This window comes from Ischnura elegans, chromosome 2 (genome assembly GCF_921293095.1).
Source record: "Ischnura elegans chromosome 2, ioIscEleg1.1, whole genome shotgun sequence".
Lineage (NCBI taxonomy): Eukaryota > Metazoa > Arthropoda > Insecta > Odonata > Coenagrionidae > Ischnura > Ischnura elegans.
The window spans coordinates 80,835,079-80,858,336 of NC_060247.1; the positions used below are offsets into that span (position 1 = coordinate 80,835,079).

At 36.9% G+C, this 23,258-nt stretch overlaps 1 protein-coding gene across 2 annotated transcripts in view; it reads right to left on the reverse strand.

Moving 5' to 3' along the window:
* LOC124154053 (spectrin alpha chain) overlaps positions 1-23,258 on the reverse strand; it is a 48,631-nt gene that overhangs the window by 9,935 nt on the left and 15,438 nt on the right. For both annotated transcript variants that reach the window (XM_046527551.1, XM_046527552.1), the window contains exons 7-27: positions 22,856-23,026; positions 22,575-22,742; positions 22,008-22,247; positions 21,502-21,690; positions 21,170-21,325; positions 18,225-18,357; positions 17,839-18,023; positions 16,956-17,108; positions 15,355-15,514; positions 14,498-14,706; positions 13,559-13,786; positions 13,323-13,451; positions 12,404-12,572; positions 11,901-12,070; positions 9,415-9,612; positions 8,153-8,389; positions 6,281-6,562; positions 5,176-5,324; positions 2,289-2,484; positions 764-1,162; positions 101-356 (exon numbers count right to left, since the gene is read on the reverse strand). In XM_046527551.1, the coding sequence (XP_046383507.1) occupies positions 101-356; positions 764-1,162; positions 2,289-2,484; positions 5,176-5,324; positions 6,281-6,562; positions 8,153-8,389; positions 9,415-9,612; positions 11,901-12,070; positions 12,404-12,572; positions 13,323-13,451; positions 13,559-13,786; positions 14,498-14,706; positions 15,355-15,514; positions 16,956-17,108; positions 17,839-18,023; positions 18,225-18,357; positions 21,170-21,325; positions 21,502-21,690; positions 22,008-22,247; positions 22,575-22,742; positions 22,856-23,026 (4,177 nt within the window). The remainder of the gene's footprint in view (positions 1-100; positions 357-763; positions 1,163-2,288; positions 2,485-5,175; positions 5,325-6,280; positions 6,563-8,152; positions 8,390-9,414; positions 9,613-11,900; positions 12,071-12,403; positions 12,573-13,322; positions 13,452-13,558; positions 13,787-14,497; positions 14,707-15,354; positions 15,515-16,955; positions 17,109-17,838; positions 18,024-18,224; positions 18,358-21,169; positions 21,326-21,501; positions 21,691-22,007; positions 22,248-22,574; positions 22,743-22,855; positions 23,027-23,258) is intronic.

Below are 23,258 nucleotides of genomic sequence, written 5' to 3' on the forward strand. Positions count from 1 at the left end.
ATGCCATGGATGATACTCCTTAACTTTTCCTTGATTTCTTTCACTGCACAGCCCTGATTATTTAGCTACAGGAAGAGATAAAGAATGTAGGCTCGCTTACCTCCAATACGATCACCATGGGCAAGGACATCAGCTTCCACCAGTTGGTGCTTCTTGATGAGGTTCTGAACCGATGCCAAATCTTTTCCAGAATCCTCGCTGGTGAGGAGAGATTCAACCTCACCCAGCCAGAAGTCCAAGTCCTTGGCTGCAGCCACAAAAGTACGCTGCTTGTTGGCCTCCTTCAAGCGCATTGATTTTTCCGTGGTCTTCTGAGTGAGGTATTCCCACTGATCGGCAATTGATGCCAGCCTTGCCTAAAAATAACCAAGATTTAGTAATCTTTGCATGGAACTAGCTCAAAGATACACAGATAAAAATTATAAACATTCAATAAATCATTGTGCTCTCTCATTTCAGGTATTTCACACTTAGCCAAATTCCTCAGCATATTGTAATGATATATGTACAATGTACTTTGAAACAGCTGGTTTTTCTTTTCATGACCAGTTTATGTATTTCTCCTGTCTAGGGACCAGTGTTAATGTATGATTAATATTTTATGGCATTGTTATCATCAATATTTCCCAACAAAGAGGCAGTTTTGTACTAGACAATTTTAAGAGGTTTTTCCTTTGTCGCATGCATGAATTTTGGAGGGCCTGTGATGATTTATGATGAGCTATGATAAAGCGTGGTATGAAATTAAGAGGTTTCACTGTACCTGGACTGCATCCTCAGAGCCAGCGCACTGCCGCTGTTCAATGAGCGTTTGACCAGTTGCAAGCACCGCTTGGATCCTGTCTGCATTGGCAGCCAGTTCGGCCTCAAACGCTTGATGCTTCTGGTGCTTGGACTGGATGTTGGCAGGGTCACGGTATGACTCCTCAGTGGCCAGCTGTAGCTTCTCTCCGATCCAGTGCTCAGCTTCATCTGCCTCTCGGCTGAATTGCTGCAGGGTGCGACTCTCTCCTAGTTTCGAGCGCTTCTCAATCAGTGCCTCCTTCAAATGGCGCCACCTCTGGAGTACCTGGCGCCGCTTCTCATCAATGGCATCAGATGCATAGTGTCCAGAGGACAAGAGCTGATCTGCAAGGGTCTGTAGTGTAGCCATCTTCTCCTCCTGCAACCGCAAGCCCACATTAATTACAACATATCCTAATGACATAATACTCAATTTCAACTTATGTTAACATCTTTAAATTTTAAGGGTGAACACATTAAACCCTTGTCAAAATTTACTTGCATCACAATAAAAAAATGTCTTCCTAGAAAAAATAGAGGAAAATATTTCACATAAAAATGAGCTGATGTTGACAATACAGAATACATACCCAGAATATTTCATGATGATAGCAGAAGTTTTAAACAAGCAACAATCCTTGAAAAAAGACTGATCAAAATCAAGAGCAATACCTTCTTATAATTGCAATGGTTTCCTTACACAATAGTTATCTCTCCACTTACAATTTCATTCTAAAATATTGCACTGCCCAGCAATTAAAAACTGAAAATAGTGATTAAGCCTCAAAGCTCAAGCTAAGTAATGTATAGGCTCTAAGGGTATGTGTGAAGAATACATTAGCGTTATACATCAACCGAGTTTTTTAAACTAATTTTATAATTAAATATTTTTCCCAATTTACCCAGTAGAGTAAACAAAATAGGCAAATTTTTTTATTGATGACCAAATTATCACAAGTGTAAATAATATAATAGCTTCAACACATTCATAATGAAGTTTTTCTAAAATTCTAAGTAATATCCCAATAATTAGTGAAATTAAGGTTTGGCATTCTTTGTGGAAAAGAGGCATGCTATGAAAGACTTAAACCCCAATATGTTTTCCCACAGTTATGGAGATGAATGACAAAAATCAGACTAATTCTTGAGTACATTGACGGTTTATTACATTTAAACCATTACCTGCAGAATCGTAGAGAAAAGCAAAATAACAAGGAAGGTATAGCACCAGATGACAAAAAAGACTACATAAACTCTTACCATTTGCTACTGAGCACGACATTAAGGAATTAAATTATACCAAAAAGGGTGAAGAAAAAAGTAAAATATTGAAAGATATTAAAATGGTCTCTTGAGAAAAAATTTGAATTTGCTATTTCAATCAAAATACAATTCCCTTTTATTGCTCCACTAGCTTTTAAATTGAAGAAATGAAGCAATGAGTGGACATATAGGAGACTAGATTCATCTTAATATGGCTCCATGAGCAAGATTGGCCCACTCACCTGAGAGCCAATGGCCTTGTCAAAGTCCTCGTGTTTCTTGATGAGGGCTTCCACATTGTCACCCTTGGAGTCCACCTCCTCTGCAGACAAGAACGCCTCCCGAGAGGACATCCAATTCTCTGCCTGCTCGCAGTCGCGATAAAACAGTTGAAGCTCCAAGCACTGGTCTAGTTGCACACGTCTATCAGCCCATGCCCTACAATAAGCACATAAGTTTCAACAACTGTCCCCAAAATGACCACCAAAGAACCAAGACAAAATACACTCAAGTACACTCCAACAATTACAATATATAAATACAATAACAAGAAAAAAAATCAATGAATTGCATACATGATTTGTGGTACGAAGTGGTGTAAATTTTTATTACTGATTAAACTAGATATAGCACAATTTTTCACTTAATTATACACCAATGAAATTTTACTCTTTATTATATATTATCATTGATTTGTAAATTTAAATTGTAATTCAAAATGAATCAGGACATAGTGCAATGTTATATTAAATCAATAAATAGGATATATTTTGGACAAATAAAATTAATTACAGAAAAGACAGAACATATAGTTTCATTATTATGACAAAATTTTCAGAACTATCTCAATAAATAAGGCCTTTAGCCATATAGATAAATATCATGCTTCCTCCTCAAGTCAAAAATCTTGACGAATAAGGATTATGAAATACACTAGCATAGAGAAATGTAAACAAATTCAAATTACTATACAGTAGAACCTCGGTTATACGACCCTCAGTTATGCGATGACCTCACTTATACGCCGATTTGTTTTGGTCCGGTGAATAACCCCATATGAACCCATGTATTTCCAACCTCAGTTATGAAACTTTTCACTTATACGACGAACTCGGTTATGAAACGTATTTTCCCAGTCCAATGAGATAAAATACCTCACTTATACGACTTTTCAGATAACTGCTCTACGAGAAGATTGCGGTACGCGCGCCGATTATAGTCACAGGAGCAGGGGTAGTATGTGCTCATCACATAGATATGTCAATGAAGAATACTAAGTTTTAATAATCAAAAGAGATTATCGTATTTGCAGTATAGACGTAAGTCGATGAAGAGATTATCGTATTTGCAGTATAGACGTAAGTCGATGGTGATTCAACACGATGGTAAAAACCGCATGCATGGTCTCATTCCGCGGGACGAATTGAGCCGGGGGAAAGTTGCTTACGCGGCGCGCCGATCAAAATTGACCTAACTTGTATCTCAGTGGGTTTAAATCAAACAAAGTTGGACCTTGAGTAGCTATTAGCTTGAGTCTGCCTGCTGGCAAGCGTTTATTTTTTAACTGAACGAGAGTTAGTACGAATGCCCTCGGAGAATAACTCGCGTCGTCAGTCGCAACGTAATCATTAAAGTCAAATTCATAACGCGAGAGATAAGGCAGTTCCTTTCGACTCTGGAATGACTTATAACCATTATACCGAAGTTCAAAAACAGTCTGGTGTTGTGATCAGATATGGGGAAGCAAAATATTACGTGAAGATGAGTCACACGGCTTGTGAGTCGAAGTTCCCGGCGCTGAATTCGCGTAAGAATGCCGACAGAGAAGCTATACCCAGTAGATTCAATCTACTATTGCTAAAATTTCACGGAAAAATTCTTTTTTAGTGCGTAAACATTTTTGAGAGGGGAGATTTTTTCGAGCTCTTAATATATTTTTGTTCAATCATCACTGACGGCAGTTGCGCGGTTATTTCAAATGCTCACTTAAAAAAAGTGATCTAAGCACCAGAAAAGTCTTACAATTAGTCACGGAATATCCCGGATACCAGTGGCGCAACTAGGAATACGCTTTGGGGTGATGGTAGTACCTGAGGGGGGGCCCCCCCTCCCCCCCACCCCCCCCAAGGCATCGGGGATTCCCAGAAAATTTAAAAAAATAGCATGCCTGTATATATGTTTTACATCATTTTGGCACCTAAAATTTAACTTTGAGTAGATGCAGTTGTTGTTTATCAAAGCTAGACTTTTGTTTTAAATTTTTTTTTCAATTCTCTGCGGCTTTGGAGGGGGATCTATCCCCTCATCGACCCACCATAATTACGCCACTGCCGGGTGCTCCATATTATCTATGGCATGGTATTTAGAGGGAGGAAACCGACAGCTGGGGTCATTCTCGACATGAGGTAAGGGAGGGAGTATAGAAACCCTGTGTTGGAATTAGCCAGGTTGTAACAATAGGCTTAACCAGGGCTTAACGTTCCATCTGCCGGACATGGTGTTGCACTGGAAGTTCCGTCCACACTACTTTCAAGCAGGGATACAGCCATCTCTGAAAACTTTCTGCCTCGGCCATGACATGAACCCTGGTCCATAGGGTGTGAAGCCTTCGTGATGCATTAGTGAAATTTTGCTCCCTAGTTATGGGGTTAATTTGGATGACTTTCCTTAGGTATTTCATTTCTTTAATCTACAATCTTGGGTTTGCCTATAGGTGGCGAAATGAATTTCCTGAAACTGCTTTTAATGAGTCAACTTTTTTAAAAAATTGGCTTCTCTGTGAACATTTAGTGTCATCATTCCGAAATCTCTCCAGTATGATAGCCTTGCAGATCAGTACCAGAAATGCTAGATGTTCAACCGTGGATAATGTTGTTCAGAAATGTAGAATTATATTTCTCTTTAAGTAACACATCATCTGTGGTGTTGCTTGTGTGAAAATAAGATTATTAGGCTTCAATTTCTTGCCTCCAAATGAGTAATTGCATCCTGGAAACAAACCGGCCCCTATAGGAAAGGATTTCATGCTGAATACCGAAAAACCTCACATATGAAACTTCCTCACTTATGAAACTTTTTTTGGTTTTCCGCTGAAAGTTTCATAAGTGAGGTTCTACTGTATGTACTCACTTCTCTAGTTCTTGGCGGGCCTCTGCCATGCTTTCCAGTTTCTCCTGAACTTCAACTGAAGCATAATGTTCGGATTCCAAGAGTTGTTTTCCAAACTGTTCAAATGCCTGGAATGTGGCAGCACGAGCATCGATCTCCATTCGGTGTTCCTACAAGTGGCCCAAAAATAAGAAATTGTTTCCTCAAATTTTGAAGTTACACTTGAATTTTAAATTGAAATCAAACTAGTTACATTTTTACAGCTAAAAAAATATGTACACACTTGGTACATCCATACATTTTATCAATCCCTTTCATTAAAATATTGTTCTATTATGATAAAGGAATCAAATTATTATACCTATTAGTTTCCAATGCTGCCTTTAAATACAGCAATAAAATAGATTCATGAAGAAATTCTTTCTATTCTTAGGCTTTATCTTACACCAGATTTCAAATTTTTCCAATTTAATCCAACTGAAACAATAATTTTTCCGTGAAATTGTAGATGCCAAAATAAATAATTTTCCAGCATATTTATCCATGATTTCTTAAAGACTGCAAACAATTCAATCATGTTTCTAAGACATGTGATACAGATGTGAACTGAAGATACAAGCAAGTCATCACAAGCACCGTTGAAAATAACTATGTGAACATTCCATAATCCATGTATTCTACCATTGCGGATATAATTTACAGTATAAAAAAAAATATTTATGAAAATCATCCCGAAATTTCAATATTGGAAGCAGAATATAGACAACATATTACTGTTTAAGTTGATAAAGAAATTTTGAAAAATCTTACCACAGTCAACAGTTTAATAAGAAATATTAATGCATGAATATATTCCGTATTTATTTGAATTTATTCCCCCTTTTTTTCCAAAAATGCCCTTGGTAAAAGTAAAGGGGGGGGACTATATTCCTATGCATTATTTAAATTTTTTCCCAAACTGAAGCCTCAAAATTGGGGGGGAACTACATTCGAAGGGGGACTATATTCGGAGAAATACAGTGTAAATAGTAACAAAAATTATAACTCTTCAGGAAAGTTGAGAAAAATGAAGAGAATTCTTGTTATCCTACAGCTACTAAGGACTACAGTGAGTGAGCTAATTTACCTGGTGTCTTTCCAAGAGAGCCTCAGCACCAGTGACGTCTGAAGCCAGTTCTTCAGCAGCAACCAGCCCAAGCATAGAGTTAATCCAGGACATGAGGTCTCGGTAGTCAGCAAGGAAGCGCTGAAGGTCGTACGAGTCAAGGAGTCTTTCCTTACGTGCATCAGCACGAGCAGTCAGCCTCCTCCACTCTTCATCAATCTCTCGCTGCTTACCATATGTTTGGTCGGCTGTTTCAGGATGCGTCTGCATCAAACGGTTAGCTGTCTCATCCAGTTTACGGATCTAAATAGGAGAAATTTTAGAAAAGCCATATAAGGCAGGAAGAATGAATCACAAGATTGGTGGATAACACATGGTTGTAGCAAGATTACCATATAATTCCCAGGCATTTTCCTAATTTCTCTAAGAGTGAGAATTCATCGAAATATAAAATTATTTGTGGAATATATTCAAATTCCGTTTGAAGCATATTTCTCAAAAATAAACCAATAGAAAAACAGTAACTTGAAAACTTAATTTCAGCCAAAAAAATTCACATAGATATCGTGAAGACCCCAGTGAGCCAACAGTACAGCAGTTCTTGACAATCACCCATTATGACACATTTTCCTTGACACCACGGACGAGATTCCCTGACTTATACAACACCCATTTCAAATGCCCAGACATTTACCTTACTTCCCTGATCTATATCAACCCTATAAGAAGAATAGAAGGAAATTTGGGCAAAATAGATGAAGATAACCGAGCACAATAGAAAAGCAATTCTGAGAGGATTACTGCATCCGTGATGCACCTTGCATCACTTGACAAAAAAGAGATATCCCAATTTCTACCATTACTTCACAACTACAAAATTTTGATGATATTTTTCCAGCTGTCAAATATTTGCAGTGAAGAGTCCAACATAACATTGGAAACAAATTGTACGTCTCATGATAGTTATACAGTTACAACACAATATTCATCACTACTATTCACTACATTATCAATCTGATAAATAGCTAAGCCTCATCAGTTTCATTCAAAAAGTGATGCACTAGTTACTGTAGGATAAACAATTGACTTTGTGAGACTTTACTATGAACCAAGGTTTCAACAGTTTTCCAGAAAACAATTTTCAACAATTCAAACCTTGGTCAGTGAGTGTATAATTAAAAAGGAAGACCATTACCAGCCAATTTATTTTATTTACCATCATTGAGCTCATAGTTTGAGGAAAGACAAAACTGTTGAGGCATTCAATGAGGAACATGTTTTTTTTTAACTCCGCCTGAATAGGAGGCCAACATTTTTTTACGAATATCAGAAGGAAAAAGGGAAAACTTTCCCATCAATTGCTCGAGATGCTGACCTATCAATTGATGAGCTCACAATGAATGAATAAGAACAGCTGGAGTACTAGCAAAAGCTCATTGCTCACAAGAAGAAGTATATTTTCCAAAAGCTGGTCAATGCAGGTGGTAGGGTAGCACCTGCATTCATCAGCTAATGCTTAAGATTTTCATTGTAAACTTTAAAAATTTGTCATATATTCTTCCGATGAATTTGAATGCTTACAGATATCCACAGTATGGACATGGGGCTTGTTCCATCCAGAGAGAACTAGCTGCATGACCCATTCTCTCAACCAAGTCAAATTTTCCAATATGGCCAAGAATTCCACTTCTATGTTGGCCATTTGACCTACCTATTTGTGCTTGCTTTCCCCTCCAACCCTTTTCCTCACCCATCCAACACATTACACTCTCCCTGTTATGAGCATCAAAAGGCATCTGCTTTTGCAAGGGCTGTGGTTGTTAAAAAGAAGTATACCACACAAGTAAAAAGAAAAGGGTATCACAGTAAAACATAAGGAAAGTAAATAAGGACCTTGTCTCCTAGGGCAGCCAGATCCCTCTCCAGGCCCTCGTGCTTGCGCTGCAAGGCCTGGACAGAGCGCAAGTCCTTCCCGAGATCATCCTCGCTCAAGGTGGCATCCTTCTCAGCAATCCAGTCCCTTGTCTCTTCCACATCACGGTGGAAACGCCTCACTTCATGGGCAGACCCCAGCTGTGCAGCACGCTCCCTGGTAACCTGCTGCAGGGATGTCCACTTCTCGTTCAAATCCTGAAATGAAGAGAGTTGGTTTAAGGATAAAGCAATAATTAAAAGACAAAATCACAATATTAGCCATTGAGGGAGCCCAGAAATACTTGATTCAAGAATCCAGTTTGCTACCTCATGCTTCATTGCACTCTCAGGTGCAAACAACACCATACAAATACAAAGGAATCCTACAAGGTAACAACCTTGAGGCTAGGTCTACAAGTTTGAGACTCCTCTACCCTGCACCTCAAGGAGGGTTGGAAATGAGAAGCAAGAGAAAAGACATGCAACCACAATAATGAGCCTGATGGTGCCCCTCAGGGTAGGAATAGAACAGGAAGGACAAGAGTGCAAGAATTTCATACCGTCATTAAGCAACCCAAGCTACCATTAGTGACACCAGATTTATGTTCTTAGAGAAAGGGAAGACCATTTCATATAGGAGATGGCCCAGAGTTTTCCCCTAAATACAAGGCCATGCTGAGGATTCCAAATGAAAATAAATTACTGTCTAAACTTTTGCATTAGAGCATTAAAATAGAAAATATTAAAAATAGTCATTAGCTGCCTGACATGAGAACAATCGGATTTTTATAATTATTTCGTAGTTATAGTTTTAGCCAGTAGAATTTTAGGAGGCTTCGCAGAAGGACGACAAAAATAGAGGGCATTTCAATGGAGCAACATATCCACTATATTGAAAATTAAATTATCTAATAATCCAGTTCAGAATTGGATAATAAATGAGTAATGATCAGGCAAACTGGGTTGGTAAAGCCATTGAATCCATTGAATGCCAGATAAAAATCAAGATTTAAAAATATAAAAATGAAACTTTTTTTATTTTCACCTTTTCCCATCCACTTTCATCTAAGCTGATATTTTTAATCCAATCCCAGAACAATTTAGTACTTACAGAACATTAACATGTTCACATAATGATGTCCATTCAAGCTTTCATCTGTTTCTACAGCAGAATATAAATGTCTATCTGTCAAAAAAACTGATTTGTATTCTCTACCATAGAGTGTGAAAGATGATATTACCTCAATCTGTGTCTGAATCTTAAGGGCAGCTTCAGTCTGTCCAAGGCTTGTTAGCTGCACAGCAATTTCATTCATCTGGGAGAGACGCACTTCGTTGGCATGGAGATCAGCTCGGAAATCATCAAAGCGCTTCTGCATCACCTCCACTTGCTCCAAGTCCTCTCCACCAACACCCTCACCTACATCTTGCACCTGCACCTGAAAGTGTAGAAGAAAATTTGCGTGAAGAGAGATGTTTCAAGTAATTCTTATCAACTCAATTCTCTTTTTCTATTTTTGGCTAAGAGTAGATGTAATTAACCTCTGAATGATAGATACATATTCTCAAATAAAATATTCCCATACTATTTTAATAAAATAATATTTACTTTATATATAAAAGAATTATGTACAAAACTACAATTTTTTAAGAAATTTGGTTAACATAAATGCCAAAATTAGCATAAAATGCTACAAATTACAAATTTTTTTAGCCATTAGCCAAGGATAACTTTTGAATTAAGTTGAATGATCAAAAATACAGCACATTCTGACCTCTACATAGCATTTTTTTCATTACGTTTTAAAAGATCTTGACACTAACATTCTCTAAACATGCTACCACGATCAAAGAGAGGATATAAATCCATTTGTAGTAACATTGATGCAAAAATAAAGGAATTCCTCAGCAACACACATTCTTTAACATTCTTCATTGCAGATTTTGAATGGTTGAATCAGAATTAATAGAACTCATTCACTGTTGGGGGATTTCATCTCAAATCAGGCAGAGGGGTGTCAGGTGACCATCACCGATTTCTCTGCAATTTATATATGTGAAAGCAGTATCCTTATGATGAATAATGATGACTTTATTTCAGCTCAGAACTGAATCGTTATAAATTTACCATCCTTTGAACATTGCAGAGTCAGGCCTCAGAGTAAATGCATTCTGACATAACTTGCAAGTCATTTGAAGCAATAATAAACAAATAGGACTTGTTTAAACAATAAAAATTAGTCATTATTTAACAATTTATTACTAAAAAAGGCCACCTTTTATTTTACTTACAATTTCTCAGTGGGTAGTTTAAATGTTCTGCTTTCAATTAAAATAATAAAAAAGGTAGTATTTTTATACTTTTTGTTTTAAGACATGTCAAAGTTAGGCATGTTTTTGACTCTTTTACACCAAGATTGCATACCTTCAAGGGGAAAAAAATGAAGTTTCATTCTACTTAACATTTATAACAGTGAAGAGTTCATATCTGAATGATTGGTTACACCTATTGACTGAAAGCAAGTTCCCACCTAACCAAACTACCCACTGAGAAATTTTAAATAAAATAAAAGGTGGCCTTTTTTAGCAATAAATTGTTAAATAATGACTAATTTTTATTGTTTAAACATGTCCTATTTGTTTATTATTGCTTCAAATGACTTGCAAGTTATGTCAGAATGCATTTACTCTGAGGCCTGACTCTGCAATGTTCAAAGGATGGTAAATTTATAACGGTTCAGTTCTGAGCTGAAATAAAGTCATCATTATTCATCATCAGGATACTGCTTTCACATATATAAATTTCAGAGAAATCGGTGATGGTCACCTGACACCCCTCTGCCTGATTTGAGATTAAATGGCCCTGTTTTCAAAGAAGCCACTCTCAACCCACCATGCTAACGATGCATGGAACAGTTTGTAAACATAATGCAAGAGGCCATGGAAAACACAATACCAAGGAAGTTTAAAGTTTTGATTGCTGAACCAAGGTGGTAACACGCTTAAGTCATAAAGTAATGAGGAGCAATGCACACTAAAATGAAAAAGGCATACGTGATTCTTGTTAGTAATAAAAAACAAGAAATACGTGAAGATTGTAACAAATCTAAAAAAAAGAGACAAAGAAAACTCTCAGGGAGGCTTTGAATAAATTCAAAACAAAAATACTGAGTGAATAATCAGATGAAAACTCTAACGTGCCATATGCAAGTGAGGTACAGCAAGGGCGTATCCAGGATCAAAACTAGGGCGGGGCAAGCCATGGCTGTTCAAGTTCAAGTTGTTTTTAAAATTATTTGCTTGAAAAAATATTATTTTCCTTAAAGACATTTGCGATTTTTGCTTTAAGGGGGGGCAGCTGCCCCCTCCTGCCCCTCCCTGGGTACGCCCATGAGGTACAGACAAATAGGGCTACAGTTTCTTCACTTGTAATTGAATGCAGGGATAGAGTGACCAACGATCAAGATAAAGCTACTGTCTTAAATTCCTTTTTTTTTATTGCATCTACACTAATTTCACAACGAACACATCAACGCCTTTACCTCGACTCTACAAAGAAAAAAATGCTATCTTTCTGAATTTCATTTTCACTTCCATGCACACATCTGATCACATTGGTTGGATAATGCAAACAGCCATAAGACAACTGACTTACAAGATAGTTGGTAATTTCTAATCAAGTGATTTTACTGCAATCATTCTAGAGCCACATGACCGATATACTCACTTGAGCATACTGCTCCTTGTCACGGATCCATGTAGCAAGTTCAGCAGCCTCGCGCACCAACACATAAGCTTTCACAGTTTCATCCAAACGCTTCTTCCTTTCGCGAGCAATATCAAGGAGGTGATCATACTGGGTTTCAATCTGCTGCTGGCGGGACATAATGGATCCAGCTGCCAATTCAATAGGATGATATGAAAATAAAACATGCTCAAGATAACATTACATAAAGAACATATTTTATTGCTACAAACTATGTGGAGAAAAACCATCAGTTGAGTTGCATAGAGAATCAAAATTTAGCAAAAATAAATTATATAAATGTAGACTAAGTTAAGGAAGCATAAAATCAGGAGAAAAATCTTTAAAACATGAAAAAAAATAGTAGAAATGTAATTTGGTATACATCCAAATCTTTAAACCCAACTCCGGTCCCCAATCAAAAAGTACTGATGCAAAACAAACCAAATTTCTCTTTCTTCCCCACATGGAATTAAAGTAATCACCTTGAGCTGGTGTTGTTGGGCTAGCCCCAGCCCCTGATCCAGAGCCATCAGTCTTGGAGAGATTCTGACGGGACGAAGACATGACACCAGCTCCAGTCGAGTCCACTTTCTTAACGAAAGCAGCGGGAACGAATCCCTGACGATCATTCACTTCCACCTTCCACCAATCCTGAATGAACATTAACAGGACCAAATCTTATTTGGAAACATTGAACAAAATACCTAAATGTAGAATTTTAAAATCTTATTGGATTCAAGGATTCGATATTTTTGGCTGGATTTGATCAAATCCACACTCAGAATTCAAAGCAGCAATTTACTTCACCAAACTTCTTTTGAAGATGAGCATAAGATCATGAATACAAGTGAATGGGTCTTCATCTAATTTTCTATCTGAATGGCATTGATCACGAAATATTACTTTTTTTCCTTGCATGAATTTTATGTTGGATATTAACATTTTATGCATAACTCTATTTGGAATGGAACATTTAGCATCACAATGTCCATAAAAAAAATATTTGATTAAATTATGAAACAATGTGTAGGCATACTTGAAAGTGCATTCAAATCTTAGCAGGAATCTATTACATTCACAATTGATAAAAAAGTGGATTCAACCCATCTCTGACAAAATCATAAGTTACTAAACTAAGATTGATAAAGGGCAACACTAAATCATGAGTATGCAGAGTTTTTACCTTCTATGTAATATTACTCCCTGCATAAAGAACAATACCATTCTAGCCAAATTATTTTTCTCCGCAGAATTTTCTTACTGTAAGTGAACTTGCAAGTGACTTGGTAAACATAAGTCATTGCCTGGTCTACCGTTATTTCCTTGAATAATTATTTTACTCATTTTGTACGGAAAGAGTTGTACCAAATAATACTGAACAGGATTGAATGCATCACTCACCTTATTGTTGGAATTCAATAGGGTCAGAACATCACCCTTCTTCATGGAGACTTCTCTTGGGGATTTTTCAGAGTAGTCATACAGGGCAACAACACACTCTTTACACCAGAGGTCAACAGCAGGAGCTTCCTGCAAAGGCACCAAACAAATGTCAAGATAAGGAGAAACTTCATTCCAACAGTTTAAGTCAAAGAATACTATGAGCCATTTTCTTATTTCACATTTCAAGAACTTACGCGACAGGCTAGGGCGTCTCGACGGAGGGCACGCACAGTATTTCCAAATGCCTCAAGGTCAGACACAAGAGCTTCATGCTTCTTGAGCAGGGCTTCTGAGGAGTCTTCATCCTTCCCATAGTCGGAGCCACCAGCAATTGGTTCCTTCTCCCTCATCCATGACTCAGCTTCGTTGGCATCAGCAAAGTATTGGTGGGCTTGGAGAGAATCCTCTAGATCTTGCTTCCTCTGTGACATGGAAAAGAAAAATTATTATGTAATTCCATGAAACAACTGAGAAATGTAGAGACAATTGGAGAAACACAGTGACAATTTCCAATACAGCCAAATCTCTTTATAGCAACCATCTAAAATAAAACATCTCTTTACAGTGAACAGAAAGAAGTTGAATTTTGAGCTTGTTTTTCTTCCAATAAGCCATAAGCATCTTTACTAAATATACAGAAAACCTCTTCAATACAAAATTATCATATTCATAAAAATACATTTTTGGCCAGCTAATGATTTTTATAATATGTATTTAGAACAAAATACTAAGATCAGCGGCTGTGAGACATTCCCATTTTATGCCTTGCTGTAGCCAATTCTGGATGAGACAGATCATATTGTAGCATAGAAACATGTACAGGAAATGGCGCCATGGAGAAGGAGAACTCTAATGAAGTCACAATATCTGGATTGCCAACAGAGAACAAAATTCTTACGAATTGCAGCAATAAAACTTGCATGGTGAACACCTACATATTTATCATATGTTTTTACAATGATAAATGTTTCTTGCAGTTGAGTTACAACAAATATCTTAACGATAATAAGTTTGCCAGGTCCCAAGAGGTTTGACTGAATATGAATGAAAAAACACTTTGATTCAGATAAAATATTTACATAAAAAATTACATAAAAAAATAACATAATCATGCACCATCTATAAAATCTCACCTGGCTAGCTTTCTGTTTCAGGCCTTTCCAGTGATCTTCAGAAAGTGTGTCAACTCTCTGCTTGATCTCAGCCGAAGCAAAGTGGCCTTGGTCAATCATCTGGTGGGCACCCTGAACTACACCAGTCACTCTGCCCTCATGGTTTGCAATTTCAGCCATCACAGCCTGATGCTTCTTGATGAGGTTCTGCACACCGATGAGGTCTCGTCCTGAAATTAATTTGAAAAAATCACAATGTTTTTTTGCTCAAATTGCTATGTAGTGGGAGACAAGTAATTCTACCTCAAATAAAAGGCAAATATTAAGAAATCGTGAAAAGTTAGAAAATAAAAAATTCAATAATTACCTCATTGCTTTAACTTACCAACATTTTACATAATTAAGGATATTAATCACACTGCTATTGAATTTATGGTTAAAAGTAAAGTATTAATCCTTAAGAGGCAACAAAAACAACACGAAGGAAATCAATATCCTAATACAGCATTTCTGACCACAATCCTTTTACTAGTGGCCAATGTAAAACTTAGGTATACATAATCTTATTCATAATCAATTGCATTATTTAGATTAAGAATGGAAATTAGCTTAAGGGTGTCCACTATCACAAGTTTATCATTTAAAATTATGAAAAGCAATTCATAAGTGAGCAGTACACACAATTACATCAAGGATGGCTTTCAATAATAAAGATGTGTGTTTTTGAAAAGCGTTAATATAACAATGAAAACTTCAATATGATACCCAAAATTGAGCTCAACACAGGTCCTCAGTAATAAAATCAGCTTTGAAAAACTTTAAAAGGAATTAATACACCAGCAAAATGGTTATTTATTTCACAAAAAACACTAGCTGACCTCTGTTGGTGGATGCAGCCACTGGCTCCTTTTCACGGATCCATGCTTCCTCATCCTCAATGTCACGGAAGAGCTGTTGCACTTGAAGAGAGTCCAGCAATCGCTGTTTTCGGGTGGCCATTGGGCCCTGCAGCCCAGCATAACGATCTGCCAATGCAGTCTAGGGAAAGCACCATAAAAACATTTTTTAGGCATTGGTAAGGGAATCCAACGTATATATCACCAATACAGATTTCTTTCACACATAATGCTCTGAATGTTCACGACACTAATTTAGACATATGTACTAAACTAAATGCAACCAACCTCATTTTGTCATCCAACTCACATAGACATCATAAGATATACCAATTATTACTCCAATTAATCTTCTAAACATGCTATAAAAAACTTTATTTCTGAAGAGTCTTAATATAAACTTATAATAGCCCAAAATGATGCTCACTGCTAGACCATCATTTTTGCCAAGGCTACTACAAATGTTAAGGGTGATTTTCCATAAACTGTGCAAGTATCCTATTGGCATACTCTTAAGACAGGAAACTACATAATTCATTTCTCTGATTTCAGTCTCCTTCTTTAAGTCAAAAATCCCCAGGAGAAAAGTAAATAATGGGATTATTTGTAAAAAGAAGCTTTGATGGTCGGAGCACTATCACCGGCAGAGAGGTGATCGGTAGCGATCAGCCAAAGGAATTGCTGTTGGCAAATGGTGTATATTCATGAACTTAGCAATGTTCTCATAGCAAAGCTAGAGGAAAATGGGTAACTCAGGAGGCTATTATCTCCAGTACCTAGGTATCAAGGCACAAGAAATTTAACATTTGGGCGTTTATGAGCAAATGTTAAATGTTGCCTTACCAAGTTTGATCAAGAACTGATAAGTACATCTCATAAGTGTAGAGGCACTGAAAACAGGTGATTTTGAATTAGAAATCTCGTGAGGTGCAATTTTTGATCTTTTAGGCAAAGAACGTCAGCTTCTATGCTATATCTAATGACACATTATGTACAATTCTGGTTGGAAAGGGTGATGTCCCCATAAGTGCATGCACACTGAATGCCACTTAGGCATTGTTTCAGTCAATACAAATTTTTTGCAGACAAAATTAATTTCCGAGTGCATACTTCTTTGAAAGCCATCTCAAAAACTATCGATGATATTTATCAAAATCTTACAAGACAAGGTGAAGAAATCACAAAAACAACATGAATTCAAAAAGCTTCACGCCATCACCCATCCAAAGGTTTGATTATTAGCCACCAGGTGTCAGATACCTTGCGTTTATTTGTGAATACTCAAGCTCAAATCTATGTAGATAATACACGATGAAATCAGATAAATCCTAATAAAACTGATAGAGTTATTACACCTCTGGATCACAAGATAATGAGGAATATAAAAATATATACAAGCAGACAAAGAAAATAGGGCATGTGCTTTCCACAAAAATGTTGAATACACATAAGCAACTACTTCTTCTTTAGATGGATAAGTAGTCCATTGAATCTAGGATCCTTCAGTTAGATGTTAAAAGCTCTAACCACTATGCTCACCTAATTTACAGCGACAAAATAAATTACGATCGAATGGTATTTACCTGCTTTGCATGAATATTATCAGCATCAAAATGACCCATCTCTACAAAATGGGAGGCCTGCTCGGCAATGGCTTCCATTCGGTCATGGTGGGATGCAACGTCAGCTTCCAGCAAGGCATGTTTCTTCTGTAAATTCTGCACACTGGTCAAGTCCTGAAATTACATTGTTAGTCATAAGAAATGAGAATTCCCTTCCACTCAGCTACCCTACATATTACAAGTATTTTTATCTAGAAACCTTGAGCATGCATCAAAAATTCTCAGTCATCCAAATATAGAAGTAATTTCTATTGAGCACAAGTTGCTTAGCAAAAATAATGGGACTTAAACAGAAACAACAAAAATTTATTCATTTTGGAGCTATGCAAAATTCTTCAAACTCTAACTATATCAAATCATACCATAGAATTTCATTCTTCAACGATTCACAGTACAAAGGTATGGGAAGATTTAATTCATTTTCCAATTTAACTATTACCTATTCCATGAGTGAAGTCAGCATAAGAAACGATCTGGAAGGGCAAGTTTCACCTCCTAAAATGCATTCACTACATTATCATCAAAATTTAAATCAGACTCAACGTAGGCATTTATTTTGATTCCATTTTTGGGAAGTTTTCAGTTTGATTTGATTTGCTCAAGGAATTTCAATTCAAAAGAAAAATTTTGCTTCAAGTCGACACCATTTCAAGTGTATTTGGTTTTTCAGTTTGAAATTTGATTGTTTTGATTTGACTTTTACTGCATTACATTATCTACTTGCAAGTATCTCACGGCACAAGCTCAACAAAAGAAAACATTTACAGCAGGCAGGATGAGAGCCAGAGAAAAGGTTGGGCATTATTTAATATGAATGATGAAGTAGGCCAATGGTTTAAATTACCTTTCCATAATCTTCACTCATCAGCTGCCCTTCAATTTCAGATAGCCAAAGCTCTACATCTTCCACAGTGCGGTTAAACTGCTGCTGCTGAGATGCCTCTTGAAGTTTTGCACTCTTTTTCTGGGTTGCCCGAGTAAGAGTCTCCCACAAGGAAACAATTTCTTCCATGCGCTGTTCGATGCGCTCTGCAAATAGGGAAAAAAACAGATAAAATTTTTCATCCCTATAAACTAAATATTCCACAAGAAATTCCACCCTAATACAGAGTAATTGAAAGCAGAAACGTACTTCATGGTAAAATATGAGAAAAAAATAAAATCTTAGCAATGGCATTAAAATTCAAATTCATAAAAATATGAAAAAAAAAGACGAAAGCTTATGCATACCTGAGGCATAATGTTCAGATTCAATGAGCTCCCTTCCTGTTGATGCTATCTCTTCAGTGCGAGACTTGTTAGCACTCAGCTCCCGCTCAAAATTCTGGTGCTTCTGAACTTTCCCATTCAAATTTGTGGGGTCCTAGGGAAAAATTGGGATCAAATTTTGAGCATCAATAATCTCAACCAGCAATCTCAGTTACTTAAGTGTTTCAACCTGAAGGTTGATTTAGATAGGTGAGGGTGCCACAGTGTGATACTGTGTACATATCACACTGTGGCACTGATAGTCACACTAATATAGTGTGAATATCACACTTACAGGCCAGTGCCTTTCCTTAGGCCACCTCACAACTGAGAGTATTTTGTTTGTGGGTGTCTGAGGGCCTCAACCGGGATTTGAACCCAGGTACCTTCTATTATCTACCAAGCACTCTACCCACTAGGCTACCATGCTCCCTTCATCCAGTACACACAAATGAAAATCCAAATAAAACACCCTACATGAAATTTTTTTACTTTTGAAGGGGATTGGGGGACAGAAACAAATTGTTTGAGTAAAAATGACTTCTCTTTCAACAAGTGGATTAATATTTCTTTCCTTTGCGAGAGAATACTTTCTAATCCCAGCAATTCACCTCCTGTAGTGTCATATGGCATGATTGCTGTGATTTTTTATCCTTAATATTAATCACATATTAGATGGAGTTTGGTATTACAAGTTGATGCATCCGATTCCATAAAGAGATAAAACAATGCTGTATTTGTCTGAATGTAGCCTTTGTGCTAATAAAACCCCCTTCCCCCTAAAAAATTTCAAGCCTCACCATTGTAAAAAATTAACATATACCAATAGTATATTTGCTGAATTAGGTACTTAACTGTTAAACTTGAAAATTTTCAATAAAGGCAGGAGATTGAAATACTTAACCAACTTTAACTTTCGCTAACTCTAAATGATTCTGAACATTCATTATACACTTTTGGCCTCTATTCTTTTCTGAGAAATACATTAGAATCACTCTTTGAAATAAAACTTCAGAATAATAATTACAATGAAAAGAACATTTTTCTATTACATATATGTCTCCAATTCATCATCTTCTGATTTGCTTTTTGTCAGACAGATCACATTATTCTTGACCAGAATGACACCAGTTTTGATCATCATCATCAGAGCCCATCCAAACAATGTCATCCTCAGTTCTTTCAAGTTCATTAGATATAGAACATTTTTTTAAAACTCTTAATCATTATTTTTTCAGGCATGCTATTCTAGCAGTTTAATACCCACTGAATGTGGAGGGCAGGAGGTTTCTTTAATTTTCACGATGGAGTACATTCCTTTTCCTCATGCAGCGTCCATTCAGCATAAGTTGCCTTCAACATGTTCTTAACGAGTTTCTTTATCAGCATATTGAGTGACTACAACAGGCTCGTCATTCCTCCTGGGATCAGAACCATGTCTGAATTTCCAGTCCTGATATCCTTTCTTGCATCTTCAGTAATGTTTCAGGAATTTACAATTTATGGGGGAGCATTTAGAAGTATAGATGTGATATTGAGGAGAGCTGCTGGTCTTCTCTGCCAAACCACTTCCAACAAGTCTCCCGCCTAGTCTTTGGTCATCCACCCTTTCTCTTGAACTCATGCATGAATCCCAAGAGGAAACTTACCTTTTGGCAGAGTCTTTCTTTAAAATATCACATAAAGTGGTAGCTACTTTCCACCAGTCGTGATGCCCAGCATGCACAAAATTCTTGCCTTTTTATTCCCCTTGTTTTAATGTAGTTTTCAACCCTGCTCTTCTACAGTAGATGAAGTGGACATGAAGAAATAGATTGGTGTCTGGTCCACATTACCTAAGCAGGTAACCCCAACCCATTACCTTAACAGGTATCATTTTTACTATTGTGGATAAATGATAAAACCCTGGTAATTTACCATCTTCTATTCATAGAATTGTGGAAGATGCTGGGCGAATATTGCTTGTCTTGGCAAGGAAAATGCATCCCTCTATATCACCATCTATAATCATTCAGAACTTGCCAGCATTTCTTTCATCAAAATTACCATTTCACCCACAATCTTTTTAGCTTCTGTACAAATCATATGGATGTCACAAACAACCTTTTTGCATCACTTTTTCCAACAAATTTACATTGGGATGATGACGATAAATCTAACACCAGTGCTGGCCCTCATGTTATTCATTCAGTGGTTAATGATAGTCACCTAGTAAGGGAAATACTTTTAACTCTGTACTCCATGCATGGACTTTATTTGGCACATTAGTAGGAGTCGAGTAAATTTTGGCTAGAGTAAACTGGATTTTTTGACTGGTAACATTGATGACCTGAAGCCCATTTTAATTTATTTACCAATACTAGAAATTTCCTGGTGGTTCCCTTATCACTTATCAGCTGAATGCAATTCGTTCTCATTCAGTCACACAACACATTCACATTCCTGAATCTAAAAATGGAAAGTTTATAATTTTTTCAATTGTGTGGAATATAACCATGTTGTTATTACTCACATCATCTTGGATGCCCATGGTTAGATATAAAGTCCTTCTACCTAATACAGTTTCAATTATTGGAAATTACTTCTGCACTTCATATCTTCCTCTGCTGCAAAACTTAAGTTTTTACTTACCATTGTCTTATCAAGATTATCATAACAAATAATAGCCTTGATGGGATACTTATAAATGAGAATTATTTATTTTCACCTCCCTGAAAAAGGCACATTTAGGGCCTTTACATCAAGGGATTTTTAAAAATCAACAATGGACTATCTCGAACACCCAAGTATTTTATAGGGACAACCTACCCAGGTGGGACACAAACCCATGATCTTTAGTTTTGCAGGTAAGGACTTTTCCCCACAGCCACTGAGGCCATTAAGCAATATGCCAGCTGGTTGGAAATTAATGAGTAAAAGCTACTTACCAGATAGCTATCATCAGTAGCAAACTTCAACTTCTCATTGATCCACCCCTTGGTCTCATCACAATCCCTTTCAAATTGCTGCAAACGGTAAGAATCCTCCAAGATAGCTCTTCGTCGAGTTGACTTGTCCAAAAGAGCAGAACGCCTTTCCAGAAGCTGAAATCACATAATTTTTTAATTACAAGCCATAATACACAAGTGCATTCACGTACATTGTCCAGGATTTCAAAAAAATCACAAGAAAATAAGGAATTTCCATGAAATATAGTGTACATATCAGTAATTATTTCAAAAGAAAATACATACATACCAATGAAAAAAAATATACATACCATTGCCCGTCTTTGAGCAACATCATCAGCTGCATAATGCTGGCCTTCAATCAGCTTGGTTGCAAACTCATCTAATGCTTTGATTTTCTCTTCCTGAGCAGCCAACGATTTCTCGAAATCCTCATGCTTCTTGATAAGAGCTTCAACTGAATCCAGAGAATCACCAAGATCCTCATTGGACAGGAAGGCCTGCAACAAACAAAAACAACAGCATTTAGAAATTTTCCATTCCAACATCCCAATCTAAATTGAGGCCATTCAAATAAAAATGGATTCACACACTAATCACAAAGCTAACAATAAGTAATACAATAAAAATTCACAAACTAGAAAAATTCTGAACTTGAAATAATATTTTCTAGAATGGGTAACTTCTCGCAAAAAGAAAATAGTATCGTACTGAAGGCCAAAGTAAATTTTGAACAATATGGAGACACTAATTTCGGAAGAGTAACTTTGCTCTCCAACTGTCATCAGCCAAAAGAGTAAAGCTATCAGGGTAATACCTCTTGCTTAGCCATCCATGTGTCAGCTTGCTCTGTGTCACGGTAGAAAAGTTGTAGATCCATGCACTGCTCATAGAGGATGCGACGTTCCTCCCAGAGGGAGAGAAGAGCAGTCTTTTCAGATGCCAGGACTGCCAACTTCTCCTGCACATCCTGAGAGGCGTAGTGGCCCTGCTCCACTAATGCTCGTCCAGCGGACAAGGTACTACTGAAACTGTCCTCTCTGGCATCAATTTCACCCTAGAAATATAAAGATAGGCCATGAGTTGCACGACATGATCTTCAGAGAATTGCATTTATCTTTACACTAATGCCATCATCTATAGTAAGACTGATAAATATTTCAGAACACGGGAATAATCTGTGAGCAAATGAAAACAGGAAATAAAATCTCCCATTATAAATCTTATTTCCCATTTTAATTCCTTTCAAATTATTTCTCCTTCATAAATATTCATACGAAGCCTATATAGCTCACTTTAATTATATAGGTGATGGGATGGATAGATGACTTGAACTAAAGAACTTGAAGGATCTTAGTACAAACAAGCAAAAACAAACACATACCTTATGTTCCTGATGCCTTTCAAGCAGCGCTTCTGCTCCAGCGACATCCTTTGCCAACTCATCAGCAGAGATGATAGCTTTTGTGTCATTTATCCATGAGACCAAATCCCTGAAGTCAGCCAAAAATCTATGTAGATAGTATGATTCATTCAGTTTCTGGCGACGTTCCTATTTCAACAAACATGTAATACAGTGTTAGACTTATCATAATAACAAAAAGGATCGAATGAATGTAACTATATATATGTATTAATTACAAGACAGTTTATCAGCAATCATACCTTAGCCTTGGCAGTGAGGCTGTTCCAGTAGGTTATAATCTCCCGCTGCTTGTTCTCAATTTGCGGTGCATGACTGGAATGCGTACCACAAAGCCTCTGTGCTTCCCTCTGCAAGGCATCCACCTTATCCTGCAATGCTGCCAAATCTCTCTCCACACCCTCATGCTTTCGCTGTAAGGTGAAGCATAAAAAGTTAATTCACTACACGGACCCACAGAGCATACTTGAAAAACCAAATAACATCAATTTTCAACCTAAAAGCAGAATACATGTATCTATCCGCATTTTGAGACTACTACGAATTTCTGCTACCCACATTTCTCTTCTTATGTTGTTTCATAGTTCAATATTCTGCTTTGAGGATATTCATAGCCATAAATGGCTACAATCACAAGCTTATGGT